The sequence below is a fragment of the Chaetodon trifascialis genome, chromosome 8 (assembly GCF_039877785.1).
Source record: "Chaetodon trifascialis isolate fChaTrf1 chromosome 8, fChaTrf1.hap1, whole genome shotgun sequence".
Classification (NCBI taxonomy): Eukaryota; Metazoa; Chordata; class Actinopteri; order Chaetodontiformes; family Chaetodontidae; genus Chaetodon; species Chaetodon trifascialis.
The window spans coordinates 18,451,040-18,465,815 of NC_092063.1; the positions used below are offsets into that span (position 1 = coordinate 18,451,040).

Sequence of the window (14,776 nt, forward strand, 5' to 3'; positions counted from 1 at the left end):
TGTGGAACTCAGAATGTTAATTGTACCGATATTATTGGCCTATGTACATCAGATAATTAGTAACACTAATCAGTGTGAGACTCTTTAACTCCCATATTGACATAGTTTTCAACAAGTCTATATACTACAACATCATGACACAACTCTTTTGGTTTTTGGTGATTTCCAGTGGCCCCCCCTATGAACCATGAGGATGATTAATCAGCCTGGAAAAGTCGAGTTTGTGAACAGAAACCTGTGTGTGTGATGACAAAATAAAAATAGTGGCAGTAGTCCGAACATGCCGTGACTGTTAACATATTCAGCTGTCAGATGGTGCTGTGAAGAGAAAAATGTGTCACGGCTTAGTAGCCACATTCAGCCACACGTGTAAGTGAAAGTCTTCTTTTACCAGACAAGCCAACATGAACATGCAGCCACCTGGAGGTCATGCCAAATATTAGGCATTGTACATTCACAGAAATTTTATGAAAAATCCTCTTAGCTGTGTCACCTTTAGCTGACAGACTGATGTCTCCATATCAGACCAGATGGGGAAGGTTAACAGAGCAGCATGAAGATTCAGTGCATGTGTTTAAAGGATAGGAGGGAGCATACAGAATGGTTTCACTGTAGTGTTCATGGTGTGTTTCAAGGAGAAACTCTGAAGTGTCACTGAGACTTTTCTCTCTTTTTTTCTCCTTGGAGCATAAATGTGCTCAACAAAACTGGTGATGACACGACCGCTGCACCTTGGCGGAGTGGATCATCATAGACAAATGATGATGATGATGATGATGATGATGATGATGATGATAGTGATGTAAATTTACCATATGGCTACCTGTGATCCTACAACCATACATTTATTAGAAACCTTTAAGCATGTCTCTGAACCGCACTATTACAATGTCTTGTCCGGTTCGACGTTTGATCTCGCCCCATTTCTCATCTCCGCGTGGCTTTCAGTTGTGCGTCTCCGCAGCGTCATGTTCGGTGCGGCCACTTCAGATAAACAGCGCCTTCTGGGTTTGAGCGCGCTACCTCTGCCGAACAACACGCCAACTACTGCAGCAGCAGTACCGCACGTAGACAGCAGAAGGCCTGCGAGGAGCCACGGGGAAGCTCGTCAGCTACAGTCTGCTCTTTCTTAATGATCTCCATCGCTGCTGATGAGACTCGACAGGACCTCTGCGCCAATTATCTGGAGGAGAGGATGCGCGTTCGTGTGTATGCAGAGCAATATGCTTCGTTGAAAGCAAATACGGCTGATTAAATCAGAGCTGCTTGTAGGTGGATGTCAGTGTAGTTGACAGGACGTTTGTTGTCTGCTCTTTACGTAATCGTTTTTGCGTAATTTTGTGCCGGGTATTGGATGCCGCGTGGAGCATAATTATTTTGGCGAGGATATCTCAAGTGTTCTCCCTCCTCCCCGCATCCACCGTTGTCCTCAGCAGCAGACACACACTCATTCAAGACGGGGGACTGTCTGTGTGGAGCTCCATTGTAAACAGACGAGGAGCTGTTTTAATGAGATCCTTCATCGCTGCGTCCCGGTTGAAGGTAGGTGGCCCTCACGGTTTCCTCCTCCATCTCTCGGCTCACGTTTCCGCGTTGTGCGCGTTTGTTTTCGGACGAAATGGTGCAATGCAACGTTTGCACAGCTCCTTCCGGAAACGGACAAGGGCATTTCAGAATGGGACAGAGCGTGGACATTTGTATGATCTCACATTTGGGTTTTTTTATTATTATTATTATTTGCGCGTCTTTGTGATTTAGTGCACAACAGTTTTTGTTTGTTTGTTTGTTTTTCTGTACCTCAGAGGGATGCAGAGAATGAGGGAGAGAGGGAAGAGGAGGAAAATCAATGCATGTGAATGCACATGGGTTAGCGTGAGTGCAGAGTGTGTGCGTGTGTATTTCTTTTAGCGGAAGACATTGTGCAGAGCTGCAGGGGAAAGTTTGTGTTGTAGATGTATGCACGAGAAAGCTACAAGGAGGGCAGAGGGACGATGGCTAGTGGAGATGTAATACTGCATGTTCACATGGGTGCAGAGCTGGGAAGTAACTGAGGATATGTACTCAGGTACTGTACAGTATGCACAGCATCGACACTTTAATTAAATATTTTCATTGTGGGCGACTTGGTATTTTGGAGGGAGATGTTGCAGTCAGTCCGTGCTGTGCATTCATTCCAGACTGCACGCTTCTTTATTTGCATATAACGCTTTTACTTGCAGAACAATGGCTATTTATTTAAGGTTTAACTACTCGACAGCGATGTAGAGCAGTTATATTAAGTGCCACAACATGAAAATAGTGGATAAAAAGGACCATTCTTCCTAATGAAAACAATTATTCTTAATAACAACAGCTAATATTTGTTACTTTGTTAATTGCATGCAGGTGTATTTAGAAGAATGTTACCTATAGATGAAAAATAAGCATTCATATATGTCTTAACTGAACATATAGTCATGTTTTCTACATGTTGTATACACCTTACAGATGTAAACAGACGTTGAAACAGCGGCATCAGCATTAGTTATTTAGTGTTTGTGCCTGTATTAAAATAGATGTTCAATGTAGGAGTGACGCAAGTTCATGTGTTTGAATTGTGGAGGTGGGTCAGCCCTTTTGTTTACATTTGTGTCACAGATTGTGACTGAAAAGTGCAAAACTTTGCACTGTGGTATCGTTGGGATTTGAATACTTTACCTCCCTGCCATGAATGTGCATGCATCTATCTATCTATCTATCTATCTATCTATCTATCTATCTATCTATCTATCTATCTATCTATCTATCTATCTATCTATCTATCTATCTAGAACACAATATGTACTTTTGTCTAATAATGATATCTGTTTATCACCCGTGTTTCTGTTTTTTTCAGCCTTCAGTCAGAAATGCCTGGGAATCCTCCAGCTGCTCTCCCATGCTGTTCTCTGAGAATGGGATCGTAGTAAACCTCTGTGGGATTTAGATCACCTGCTAGCATGTTGCAGCCGTCCACCAGAACAGGTGGCAGCCTGTTGGAGACATTACCTCAGTGGAGTGAGCGTCCGAGATGGACTCTCTCCCTCTCCCTCTGCATGGCTCTCCTCTGGCTTCCAGGGACAGCAGGATCTACCCTAAACTGCCACAAGACATGCATCTGCGCTTCAAACATAGTGAGCTGCTCCAAGATGAACCTGACGACCGTCCCAACAGGTCTGCCGCTCTATACCGCTGTGCTGGATCTCAGCTACAATGAGATAGCGCGGCTGCGATCCGAGTGGACCCCAGTCAAGCTCCTGAAGCTCCATAACCTCCTCCTCAGCCATAATGGTCTCCACTTCCTGTCTTCAGAGGCGTTCATATATGTGAAGCACCTGCGCTACTTGGATTTGTCCTCCAACAACTTGCGGCTGCTGGATGAGTTCATCTTTGAGCCACTGGTCAACCTGGAGGTCCTCTTGCTTTACAATAACCAAATTTCCCAGATTGACCGCTCAGCCTTTGTCGGCATGATCAACCTTCAGAAGCTCTACCTTAGCCAGAACCAAATCTCCCGCTTCCCCTTGGAGCTGGTGAAGGACAAATCCCGTCTGGAGAAACTTAGCCTCCTGGATGTGTCCTCCAACAAGATAAAGATGTTACCAATTGATGAGCTCCAGGTACTGCCTGCCTGGATTAAAAATGGCCTCTACTTCCACAATAACCCCCTGCTGTGTCAATGTGATCTCTACACACTCCTGGCCCACTGGTACATTCGAAAGCTCAACTCCGCTATGGACTTTAAAGATGACTACACATGTATTCTTCCTGGTCCCCAAAAGACCCAAGTAGGTGTTTTTGATCTCAGCGGTGACAACATGAACTGCAGCACCTTCAAGGAGGCAGATGAAGAAGCTTTTCTGGACCAAACACTGACCCTCAGCTGCGACACCAAACACAGGAACATGTTAAAGACCTGGATGATGCCTGGTAATGTTGTGGTGACACCTGGAAGCAACCAGACAGCCAAAGTCCTGCCAGATGGCAGTCTGCAGATCAGTCCAGTGAAGTCTGACGACTCTGGGACCTACACTTGCTTTGCGATGAGTGAGGTCTTCAATGAGACCATCTATGTAGTGCTAAAGGTTCATAACTTCACCATGCATGGGGGCGGGGAGACCCTAAACACAGGGTACACCACCTTGGTGGGCTGTCTAGCCAGTGTGGTGCTGGTTCTCATGTACCTTTACCTGACGCCGTGTCGCTGCTTCTGCTGCCCCAGTAAGGGTAAGGCTAGGGGTGAGGACAGCATCCACTCGTCCATGCTCAGTGTGACACCCACCCATGAGGACCCAGCGCTCAAGGCAGAGCTGAACAGGCATGTGGCGTTCATAGACTCCAAGGACTTGCAGGGCCAGAACGGCAAGCTGAACCCCACTGGGGATGAGGATGATGATGATGATGATGTAGATGCAGAGGCTGGTTCTCTTATGAAGGGGAAGAGGAAGAAGTCAGTAGCAGAGTCCATCAGCTCCGTCTTCTCAGACACTCCCATGGTGGTCTGAGACCAGACTGGTAAAGACGATGGATGCAACATGACTGGATGTGTATGGTACAGCGTGAGCCATGTTTTTATTCTTGTAGACTGTGAAACGGAGGAAGGGTGCTCATCTGTAGTTGCTGGCAAGTGGAAACAAGGATTTCAAAGAGAGTAAAAAATACAAACTGTCTTGTTGTCGACATGGACAATGAGCAGGACTTTTCCAGCATTTTAATCTGTAGCACTTAATATTCATACTGTGAAGGAATGGCAGTGTACATGAACAGCGGAAACTACTGAAGTGAGCGTAAAAAGATGATATACTGTTGATATCAGCACTCAGGAAGTGGTCAGTTAAACTGCTAAAGCGTGGGGAATACATATGGTACAATACACAGGTTGAGATTAGATTAGAAAAAGGCATACAGTATACTGAAACCATGGCTGGCTCAGAATTATATTTATTACCAGGACTAGAATAGATTGCATCTTATGTAAACAATTGATCCATTTACCCCTCTTCTATCATCGCAGGGATACAGATTTAAATAGACAGACCGCTGTCACCAAGCGATGAACACATCTGTCATTAGCCTTGAGTCATCTGTAGAGAAACAGCATGCCATAAACTCACATTATACGCGGCCCCAGACTGATCTGTGTTATCCAACGGAAATTAGACAACCGACTCACTAGATGTTCAGTCATTTATATTGAGAAAGCACACTCACATTACATTAAGAGGCCATCGCAGGTCGTTTCCAGCCTACTTTATAGCCAGTACTTTGCTGCACTCATGTAGTTCATCAGACAGATTGTTAATCGTATTCATAGTCATGTGTGTAATGATATATATTTTCTCCTTTGCTGTGTTAAGAGGTGGATTTACATAGAGCTAATAGCTGAACGGCTCCAAGCACATCCCTCTTTATAAAGGAGTCAAAATAGTGTAACCCATAGAAACTTTTGAAGCCTTACTCGATTAAAAACATGGAATGCCTCCAGCAGATAGACATTACTGTAGTAATGACTGATAATGAACTTATTGTCTCAATTCTGTATACAGACAGGTACCATGGTTCACACAACTACACACAGGCTAGTGTTTGGTGTTTGTTGTCCACTGAGGTGCCACTTACTGCAGAGTTTTTACTCCTCCTCTTGGCCAAGTTATAGCATTTGTTTTCCTCAGTCACACTAGCAGGAAGCTAAAAAGCTGCCAGCTTGAGTTAATTTTAGTCTTTCCTGTTTGTAAAATGTGCAGCTTACACAAAACTCTTAGATATTTTAATGTACATTGATCAACGAAACATAAAGCTTAGTGTGTTCATGTGTTATGAATTGTGTCATATATTGACGTGAGCTAGCATTTTGCTCAGATGGACAATTAGCAGTGTCACACTAATGAAAAATGTAGCTGTTTTAGCCCTGTGGTAGGTAGAAACAGCTGTACATCATGTTGGCAGGTAAACATTAGAGTCTGCCACATAATTAAACCTGCAGGGTTCCTCCAGAATATGAAGCTTATGAATAGTGCTGATGAAGCTGTACATTATTTGACAGGAGAGAGCTGGTTTTAGAGTTAGTAGCTACTGACAGAAAACACATTGCAACCTTCAGAAGATCCCTTGATTTCCTGCAATCATAACCATAACCTCACATGCAAATTTCATGAACAATGTTTTAAACCGGGGACTGTGTCTTGGCTCAGACAAGAAAGAGTGATTTCATTAAACTGTTTGTATCATAATACAACAAAGCTAGCCTGGCGTAAATGCTAATTGCATCTTTTGATGGGCTGCTGCTTCCCTTTGCTTTCCATGTCTTTGTCCCTCTGAGCAGGAGGGGATAGGTGTGTTATCATGAGTCACGGCAACACAAAGCCATTCTCTCTGGCTCCCTGTACGCTGTCAGCCCAGATGTGTTTGCTTTGTTTGTGTACCTGCATTACGAGGCTGCCCTTGCTCGTTCAAAAGCAGCCATTCAGCCAGGCGATGAATGTGATGCCCTTTAAGTAGTCTGTAATTTGTTTATGAGGGAAACGCCTGCAGCTCTCATTGAACATTTGCTCTCCTTCTGAGTCACGTGGCTGGAAAGTATAAGATAAGAATTTGGAAAATATTAATTTAATCCTCACTGCCTTTTAGTTTTTCACCTTATATATATAAGAACAGAGGGTTATGCAAAACCACATACATCTTGCAATTAAACGCCAGTATAGCTCTCAAATGTTAAGATATACACATTTCTGGGTGCAGTAGTTTTTTTTACGCAAAATTGATGTTATATTCACAGTCGCAGTGTGCACCACAGCATCTCTTGTGTGGGTGTGAAAAGGAAGTCACACTTATCAGAGAGGTGGTGTGTGAATCATTCCATTCCTCACACATAGGAATACCAGGTGGAGAAATAGAGAGCAGCAAAAATACCACAAGACTCACTTAAATGAAGCCACATTTAGCTCTACTGCAGACTGGCTGCTGTTGGCGAAGAATCTGTCCCATTTTTAGGGATCCAGGCCCCGTACAAATGAAATAAATGTGCTGTTCCCTGCTCTCTCACCGCGGGATCAATCTAAAATCCCTCGGATTTCAAGGCCCGTTCACTCAAGGCAGCACGAGAGGCTGCAGAATGCCAGAATGTGAAATGGCTAAAAATGAAAATCATTCCCAGATATTCTGGCTGTTGAATAGCACGCGCTGAACTGCCAGACCATCAAGGTTTAGCACGTGTCTGCTGCGCAGTTCCCCACTGTGGACTGAGTTAAATCTGCCGTGGCTAATATGTGGTCTTCTCCTCTGGGTTGTCATTTAAAATAGAAGTTGTACAGAGGAAAACAAAGTGCTATTGCGAATGTCCTGACATAGATGAGAAGAGTGGCTTTGTTCTCTCCAAAGCAAATCTGCCTTCCTATATATATCTATATATTATATACAGTATATATATATGTATTAAGACCCACTTTTCTGTGTTCAGTATTGATTAGTTGTGTACTGCTATGTTCTACCAGTGTACTGACTGTATTCTTGTATAATCTGTTGTTGTTGATCATTTTGCATTGCGTCTGCCGCCGTGCTACTGTTAGTTGTTTCAACATTCAAGTCTTGACATAAATGTTTATTTTTTAAGCGGGGTGGGGTTTAGTTTTTTATTGAAATAGGCTGTATTTTACACTTGACTCTGCTGAAGAATACTGGTTAAAAAAAAAAAAAGACTGAACGTGCGTCAAAAAGTGCATAGGAAGAGGGCAAATTTTGAAATCACTGAACATCCTAATGGACTGTGAGTATGTAGCTGCCAGTTATTTTCAGTCCGAATTTGACTTTGCTCATAAAGCCATAAGGAATTCAAGGAGAAAGCATGGTGCTTTATCAGACAGGTGGCTGTTTTGGGTGATGAAGGGAGTTGCAGGTAGGCAGGTGAGCTCAGCAAGGGATACCTGACGACAATTAATGCCAGTCTATAAGAAAAGTCAATGAGTATTTTTATAACAGCCAGAAATGTAGGAAAATTGATCTCTCCTCCCTCACCAGTGAACTCCTGAAACATGATGGGTTTTGAATGGATTTGAGGACAGAGGGTAAATAAATCTTCTCAGGACTATGTCAGTTTTAAGTTTTAATGTAATGCGATGTGAAAACATAATAACTGCATTTTGAATGGTTTTCACATTTGCAGCATCAGTAAGACTAAATCTTTAGTTTGAGATCTGTGCAGTTCACAGGCCCTTTGCTGTCTGTGGTAATAGCACGTTAATTGATCCCTTAACGATCACATCTCACAGATTAGAGAAGGGAGCGGTCTCTCACTGCCGGACATCCATTTGTCTCCATTCATCTATGGAGTGGCCATTATGGAAAAACATCTTTGAGGTGGTGGGGCTAAAAGCTCACCACTTTAAGAATGTGCTACTTCAAGAATGGAACTGTTAAGAGCTTTACAAGCACTGAGTTGATTGACCACAGCTTCAAAAATGAGCTGTGTGGTCACTGCCATAAAATCTGAAAGGTCTCACAGCTAGTGGAATGGCTTTGCATGGTACACTTAGAAGCTTCTCTGACTGCAGGATAGGGGCAACCTTGTAGGCATTAAAGATAAGAATACTGATATAACATTTGACTGAATAAAAGATCAACATTTACACCTTGTGTTGCCTCTTTTTACTGCTGCTTCTTGCTATTTACAGACACCATCGACAGCAGGAACATGGTCCTTTACTGATCTGCCTCTAAATCTTTGTGGATCATGTCTCATGGAGTGTTTTAAGGACAAAGCTGTGACATTTTGCCAAAATTACTATGACTAATGTTCAGAAGTGCCAACAGTAAATATAGAGCTGAGTTGCTGTCTGCACAGACAGAGGGTGTGATGTATAAACTTGCTGTAAGTTATAACTGTTTATCACATTGAAAGATTAGATACTTTTGATGATTTTTTAATAAGTGTCATGTGACCACAGTATAACAAGCGAAGTAGCTTTATAAACACTGTACTTATATAACTGTGAAAATGGTTAAAGGCTTACCATTCTGCTTTTGCCAAGGAGAAACATTGATGGCTTCTGCCATCTAGTGGCCAAGTGAGGAAGCGTACTGCTGCATGTAAACACTGACTTCTACCATCAACCGTTACAGAATTAGTGATCAGTACAAGAGTTGAGAAATTTGAACCAATTTTTTTCCTGTTTTATACAGCAGTAGAAAATTAAAAATTGAATGTTTATATCCACCTGAAACTACTTGAGGAGGTAAGAATCGAAACAAGCATGAGCATAATAAATACATGTAAAAAGAACTACTTGAATAACCTTAATGTCTGACAGGTGCATTGGAGCGCGGCCCAGCTTATTAAAGTTATGAGACCATACACAATATATTTCTACATAGAAGGAAATGTTGTGGCATGTTGTGTTTTTTTCACTTTTCTAAAATAATCTAAGTTTAATTGAGCCTCCCTGCTTAAATGGGAATAAATCTATGCTTTCTGCCAGACTACTTGACTGTTTTTCCCAAATACTAGATAGACATCTTGTGTTACAAAATAAAATACAATCCCAGAGGCAATTGGCAAAATTTGAGAAAAGTTTTGAAATACGGCAGTTTTAAAAGTCTGAGTAAACTAAACTGACCAAAATCGCAGTTTTCTTATCTTCAATGCTCCATTAGCACAGAACCACAGCAAAATAACAATGGATACAGGGTGATAAGATTCAAGAATTGCTTTTAATTGCTTTGACATGAAATGACTTTTCATCTTAGCAGCATGACGAGAAGATTGAGGTATTTTTACATTACAAAGGTTATAAACACATTTAATCATGTAGAAAAATAGACATTTTGCAAAAATACACACATACGGTAATATGCGGACAAATATTTATTCCTGATGTCTGTGTATAAAAAAGACATGAACAGTCACAACATACACACACACACTAAACACATTCATGCACTCATACTGTGCTGCACAGCCACTGCAGCCTGCAGCAGGCCTCTTCTCCAAGTGGTCTTTTTAAGGCAGACGGCCTCTTTAATGGCTGCGAAGATGAGACGTGAACAACTGTCACCTTCAAGTGCATTCATTGTTGTTAAAAGAACAAAAACACACAGTCAAGTTCAGCTCAAGAACATGTTCATTTGTGTCTTTTTAGGTTTAAAGGGATAGATCCACAACACCATTGAAAAACACTGATGTATGCAACCTTTCGCCACAGCTAGCTAGACTACTCACTCTTTAGGAGTCGGATCTTTTCTCCATGCCCCAAGCAAGCACGTCCCCAATATTCCCTCCCTTCCAGGCAGGGAGGCCGGAACGGGAAGGTGAGGACAAGCGCTGACACTTGGAGGTTCTGGATAGTGAGGAGCAGAGGGGCAGCGACTCATTGCTGCCTTTGCGCTTTTGGGAAAGACTACAGTGGTCATAGCCCATCACCTTCTGCTGAATCCCTGGGGGCCTCCCTCTGCTGTGGGGGGAGCGGTTGAGAGGAGGACATGGCTTCTTTCCATGTGGGAAGGTACCATTTACTGGCCCTTGAGAGGAGGGTACGTGCGTCTGGCCCTTCTCATAGAAGGGGGTGTCCCTGATGAATTTGGAGGATTTGTCAGCACCACTGTGTGAAACCTTGGCAGCTTTCTGTGCTGCGGGTGCATCATGCATAACTTCCACCTCTGTTAGCTGAGCTTTGCTGGGCCGCCCGACAGGGTTGCGCCGTCGGCCAGGCCCAAGGCTCACAGAGGTGGTGGAAGAAGGTGGTTTGGTACTGTGAGCACCGTGCTGACTGCTTTTGGTTTCCAGTTGTCCCTGGGAGGTAGACTCAAGGCGGAGGCAGCCAGTGGATTTGGAGGGTCTGGCCCCAGTCCTGACAGGTGATCCAACAGTCGGAGCTGTGGCGTGATGCAACCTGAGACCTGATGATACTTGAGGCATTTTCCTGTAAGTTAGGAGGAAAAACATGACACTGGTTAGATATTTTCATGTACTCTGAAGTGGTTTTTGTGCATCAGCTAAAGTCTCATTTTGTTTTGAGACAGATTATCCAGCAGCTGATTCTCCCAAAATGTTAGCTATCTTCCCCGTGATCAAGTCTGATCAACCAGCAGCTTAAAATTAAGCCTTGCTATGTAATAACCTGGAGAAAAGAAACCAGACCGAGCTGAAGGGTAGTGCCCTGTAGTGTGTACAGTGTCTAGCTCAAGGACAGACACTTGCAGATACTGGATCCTGGCTAGGTGTCTCCCGACTCACAGAGCATCTCTTTTCTTCACCTTTCAGTGCTCCAGTAGGTGACAGTTCTGGTAAGTACAGATGTGTGATACTCACTTCCACAAGTGTGTGCTGACATGGTGCTCCAACATGGCACCAAGGGCAAACCGTAGGTGGTGCCAACGCCGGTCGAATGTGAAGATGCTGCAGCCTAATGTGCGGCATCCAAAAGTGCACACCTACAGAGCAGAAACAGGTTTATGTACGGACCCCCTTTTCATTTTCATTTTGTAAATTTATCACAAACCCTAACCCTAACCTTCTACACTGATCTTCAAACAAAACTATAGCTGAACAAACACTTGCACACTCACCCCGAGAGGTTTGGGGTGCCAGGGTGTGGCAGGCAGGTCTGTGGCTTCCTCCTGCTCATCGTTTTCACTCTCCTCACTTGACAGCAGGCTCTGGTTGAAGGGATAGGGAGGCTGTACCTCCACATCCACAGTGCTGTCACCCTCCTCCTCTGGAAAGCTGCTTGATGAATCCCTGGACCAGCAAAAGGCAAAAGAATACAAATGCAAGTGATGCTTTATGCAAGAGATCAGCGCAAGAGCACCAGATTCTACGTGGAAAAGAATGACTCTGATAGAAACACATTAACATCAGGATGGCCCTATCTGGGTGATGATCTCCAGCGTATTTTGGTGAAGTAATTAAACTTTGAAAAAAAAAAAAAAAAAAAAAACCTCATACCTGAGAATATGACAGTTGCTGTTGAAGTTGTATTTACTGCCCTGAGTTGCTGCTTTCTCTTCAAAAGCTTCCGAATGTTGCTCTTTGTCTTTTGATTTGACAAGAAGCTGCTCCATATCTCGACCTGCCGAGGCCGTTCTCTGCTCCATTACCAACTGATCAAAGGTCTTAGTCCTTCCCATCACTTTCTGCTGCTGGTGGATGGAGTCAGTCTGTGTAGACAGAACAGCACAGGGGAGAAAAAAGAGGCGTTACATCCCATACCCCCAAAAAAAGAGTAAATTGTCCATGTTTCTGTATCAATTAACAAATGCAACCTCTACAACTGAAGACTTGTATCTCCGTTAATAATGAACAACAATACAGATACTAGTAACATGGAGAGTTTACACTGCATATAAGCTCCCGGCTGCACAGCTTCTTCCTTTCTGGATCCAGAACTCTGCAGTGTTTATTCAGGTCACATTCTTTCTCTGTGGGAAAAAAAGCAAACACAGTAGTCAGTGAGCAGCAGGAGGACACAGACAGTCAACATGATCCATGCTGGTGGAGAGATTACAGACCACCACATGGTCATTACCCCAAAATACAGAAATAGGCAACACTTCTGCACACAGTCCGAATTATATTATTATGCAAATACTACACACAACATAGCATACAATGGTTAATACACCAAATGTTTAAGGGTCCTCGACAGTTTAGAGACATTAAGGCAGAAAAGCAGCAGGCTTACTGTCTGTGATTTTGTAGATTCGGCTGTAGGTTCTCGTTCCCCGCAGAGGACTGTGAGACTTACTGGACTGCCCAATAGTGTGCTTTGGCACCGAGGGTCTCTCTGAGGGAGAAGTGGAGGAAGAACAGGGGCCAGGGGGCCTGGGTGCTGAGTGCCATGAAGGAACCCGTGGGCGAGGCATGGAGGAGGAGTGCTGTGGTGGGGGAGGATTGTCCTGAGGGAATGTCTCCACTGAAGGAAAACTGCAAAGAAAGTTGGGGAGGTACACTTCAGAATCAACACGCTTACAATTATATATATATATAATACACAAGAAGTGACAGAATTCAGGTTTGTGCAAATCACAAATGACATAAAACTTATGACAGTTTCCATCTGGGATCAGATTGAACAGCTTAGCTTATGCTCTGCCAGCTGGGTCAGTGACATATTGAACTTGCATATACACAAAGATAGCTACTGCATTCAAAGTCAAACTACTTATTTTTTTTCCTCCATGATACTAACAAGCATTCTACTGTCTAACCCACCTCTATCTTCTTACAGCTCTAGTTAGTTTCAACCAAAGCAGTAAAAAAAAAAAGGATGCAAACAGGATCACATCTATTAAGATAAACTTTTCAGCAAGTTGAGCATCTCCGATATCAGTGTAGTTCACATTTTTCTTGTGGTGTTATGACGTAAACAATCTTAAACTGTACCTCACTGCTTCCTTCTGGGTCTTGGTCGGCCTGTGCTGGTGGACAGGTAATGCAGCCGGGGAGGAGGCACTGGCACTGGCTTCATGACATCTGCCATCCTTCTGCCTCTCTCTAGAGGAGGAAAGATGTGAAGGAGGGCGGCCAGGGCGAGGTCGCTGCTGTGGAGCCAAAGCAGATGACTGGCCACACATCTTCATGAGAGCACCATGCCTCCTCTCACAGTGCTTCTCGAGGGCTTGAGGCTTCACCACCTGCCCACAGTGGCTGCACACCACCAGGTAGATCTCATCACGTGCTGGGCAGTGACCATATATGTGCATGTCTGTAGAAAAGATCACAAAATAGAGTTAAAGTGAAATGCACATCTCTGGTGATACTGAACAGCTATTGAGTTTCATGAATCAACATCTTCACCTTCTTTCCTCAGAGTCATGGCCTCAGAGCGGTTCTTCACATGTTTGCTGCTGTCTTCACAATTGGCTGCATGAAAGGCAAAAACAGTCAGCATGAAATATTGGGATGGGACATTCTTGTGGCCTCTTCCAAAAGGCAGGTGTACTAAGATATCTAGAAAGCTTTGCCGAGTAAAACCCGGAACAGGTCATTCACATCAGTCTGTGCTCCAGATTGGAGGAGATTCTTCTTGAAACTTGTCATGCACGCCCTTGCTATCTGCTCCAGTGGAAGCTGCTAGCTAGTCAATTCTGCTGTTAGCAAACTAGACAAATCCTCCTTAAGTACGTGAACGTTTGTGTTGTGATTGGTGTGAGAGTAGCTGACAGGCTAACGCTAACGGTGCATCTACCTGTCCACAGGTAAGGCGCTCGTGTTGTATTTACTAGCTAGTGTTTTATCACTACATTACTAAATGTCTAAGAAACGATTATTTAAATGTGTTTTTTCTTGTTTGTTGTTCTTTAGCAAACTCACCCTGCGCTAGGACCCAGTGGGTCTTTTGTTTGGGTCGCCCTTTATGCCGCTTCTATGTGTATGTAACGAAAATAAATCACAGGATATTGACACTGTGACCTGATAAAAACAGGTCTGGGACAGGGAGTGCGACTCACCGTCAGACGGCAAAATATTCACCCTATCTACCCAACAACTCCAGCTTAATCCGACAAAATCGTCGAGATTAGGATTTCGCCGATCCAAAGCGGCCATTGCTGCTCTTGCGCGCTCACGCGATGACACCGTCTGTTCACGTGCATCACATCCGCGTCACCGTGCTCGCCGCCGCGCTAAACCGCGTGGCTGTGCACTGCTGTACACATCTGAACCCGACCAGGCCTCTCAGTCTGCAGTAGTGTCATAGCACAGTCTGTTCTAATGTCTGAAATGGAAAGGCGAATACATCTCTAAACGTGTCTATCTAAAGAAATAAAT

At 43.7% G+C, this 14,776-nt stretch overlaps 2 protein-coding genes across 2 annotated transcripts; one reads left to right on the forward strand and one right to left on the reverse strand.

Moving 5' to 3' along the window:
* Positions 1 to 1,012: 1,012 nt before the first annotated feature.
* amigo1 (adhesion molecule with Ig-like domain 1) lies at positions 1,013 to 8,639 on the forward strand. The gene is made up of 2 exons (XM_070968840.1): positions 1,013 to 1,542; positions 2,876 to 8,639. Exon 2 carries the CDS (start codon positions 2,979 to 2,981, stop codon positions 4,521 to 4,523), a length of 1,545 nt encoding a protein of 514 aa, XP_070824941.1. The 5' UTR covers positions 1,013 to 1,542; positions 2,876 to 2,978; the 3' UTR covers positions 4,524 to 8,639.
* Positions 8,640 to 9,703: 1,064 nt separating this feature from the next.
* On the reverse strand, positions 9,704 to 14,576 carry atxn7l2b (ataxin 7-like 2b). Its single transcript, XM_070967517.1, has 10 exons — positions 14,458 to 14,576; positions 13,805 to 13,870; positions 13,391 to 13,712; positions 12,690 to 12,931; positions 12,344 to 12,426; positions 11,954 to 12,165; positions 11,575 to 11,746; positions 11,318 to 11,439; positions 10,229 to 10,928; positions 9,704 to 10,034 (listed from the first exon to the last, which is right to left on the reverse strand). The coding sequence occupies exons 1-9, from the start codon at positions 14,552 to 14,554 to the stop codon at positions 10,232 to 10,234; spliced, it is 2,013 nt and encodes a 670-aa protein (XP_070823618.1). The 5' UTR covers positions 14,555 to 14,576; the 3' UTR covers positions 9,704 to 10,034; positions 10,229 to 10,231.
* Positions 14,577 to 14,776: the final 200 nt, after the last annotated feature.

Coding starts and splice junctions, on each gene's coding strand:
- amigo1 (XM_070968840.1), top strand. CDS start 2,979: ATGTTGCAGCCGTCCACCAGAACAGGTGGCAGCCTGTTGGAGACATTA.
- atxn7l2b (XM_070967517.1), bottom strand. CDS start 14,554: ATGGCCGCTTTGGATCGGCGAAATCCTAATCTCGACGATTTTGTCGGA. Junction 12,932..13,390: donor ACCCAGAAGGAAGCAGTGAG/GTACAGTTTAAG, acceptor CTTTCTTTGCAG/TTTTCCTTCAGTGGAGACAT. Junction 10,929..11,317: donor GTCAGCACACACTTGTGGAA/GTGAGTATCACA, acceptor CCTAACTTACAG/GAAAATGCCTCAAGTATCAT.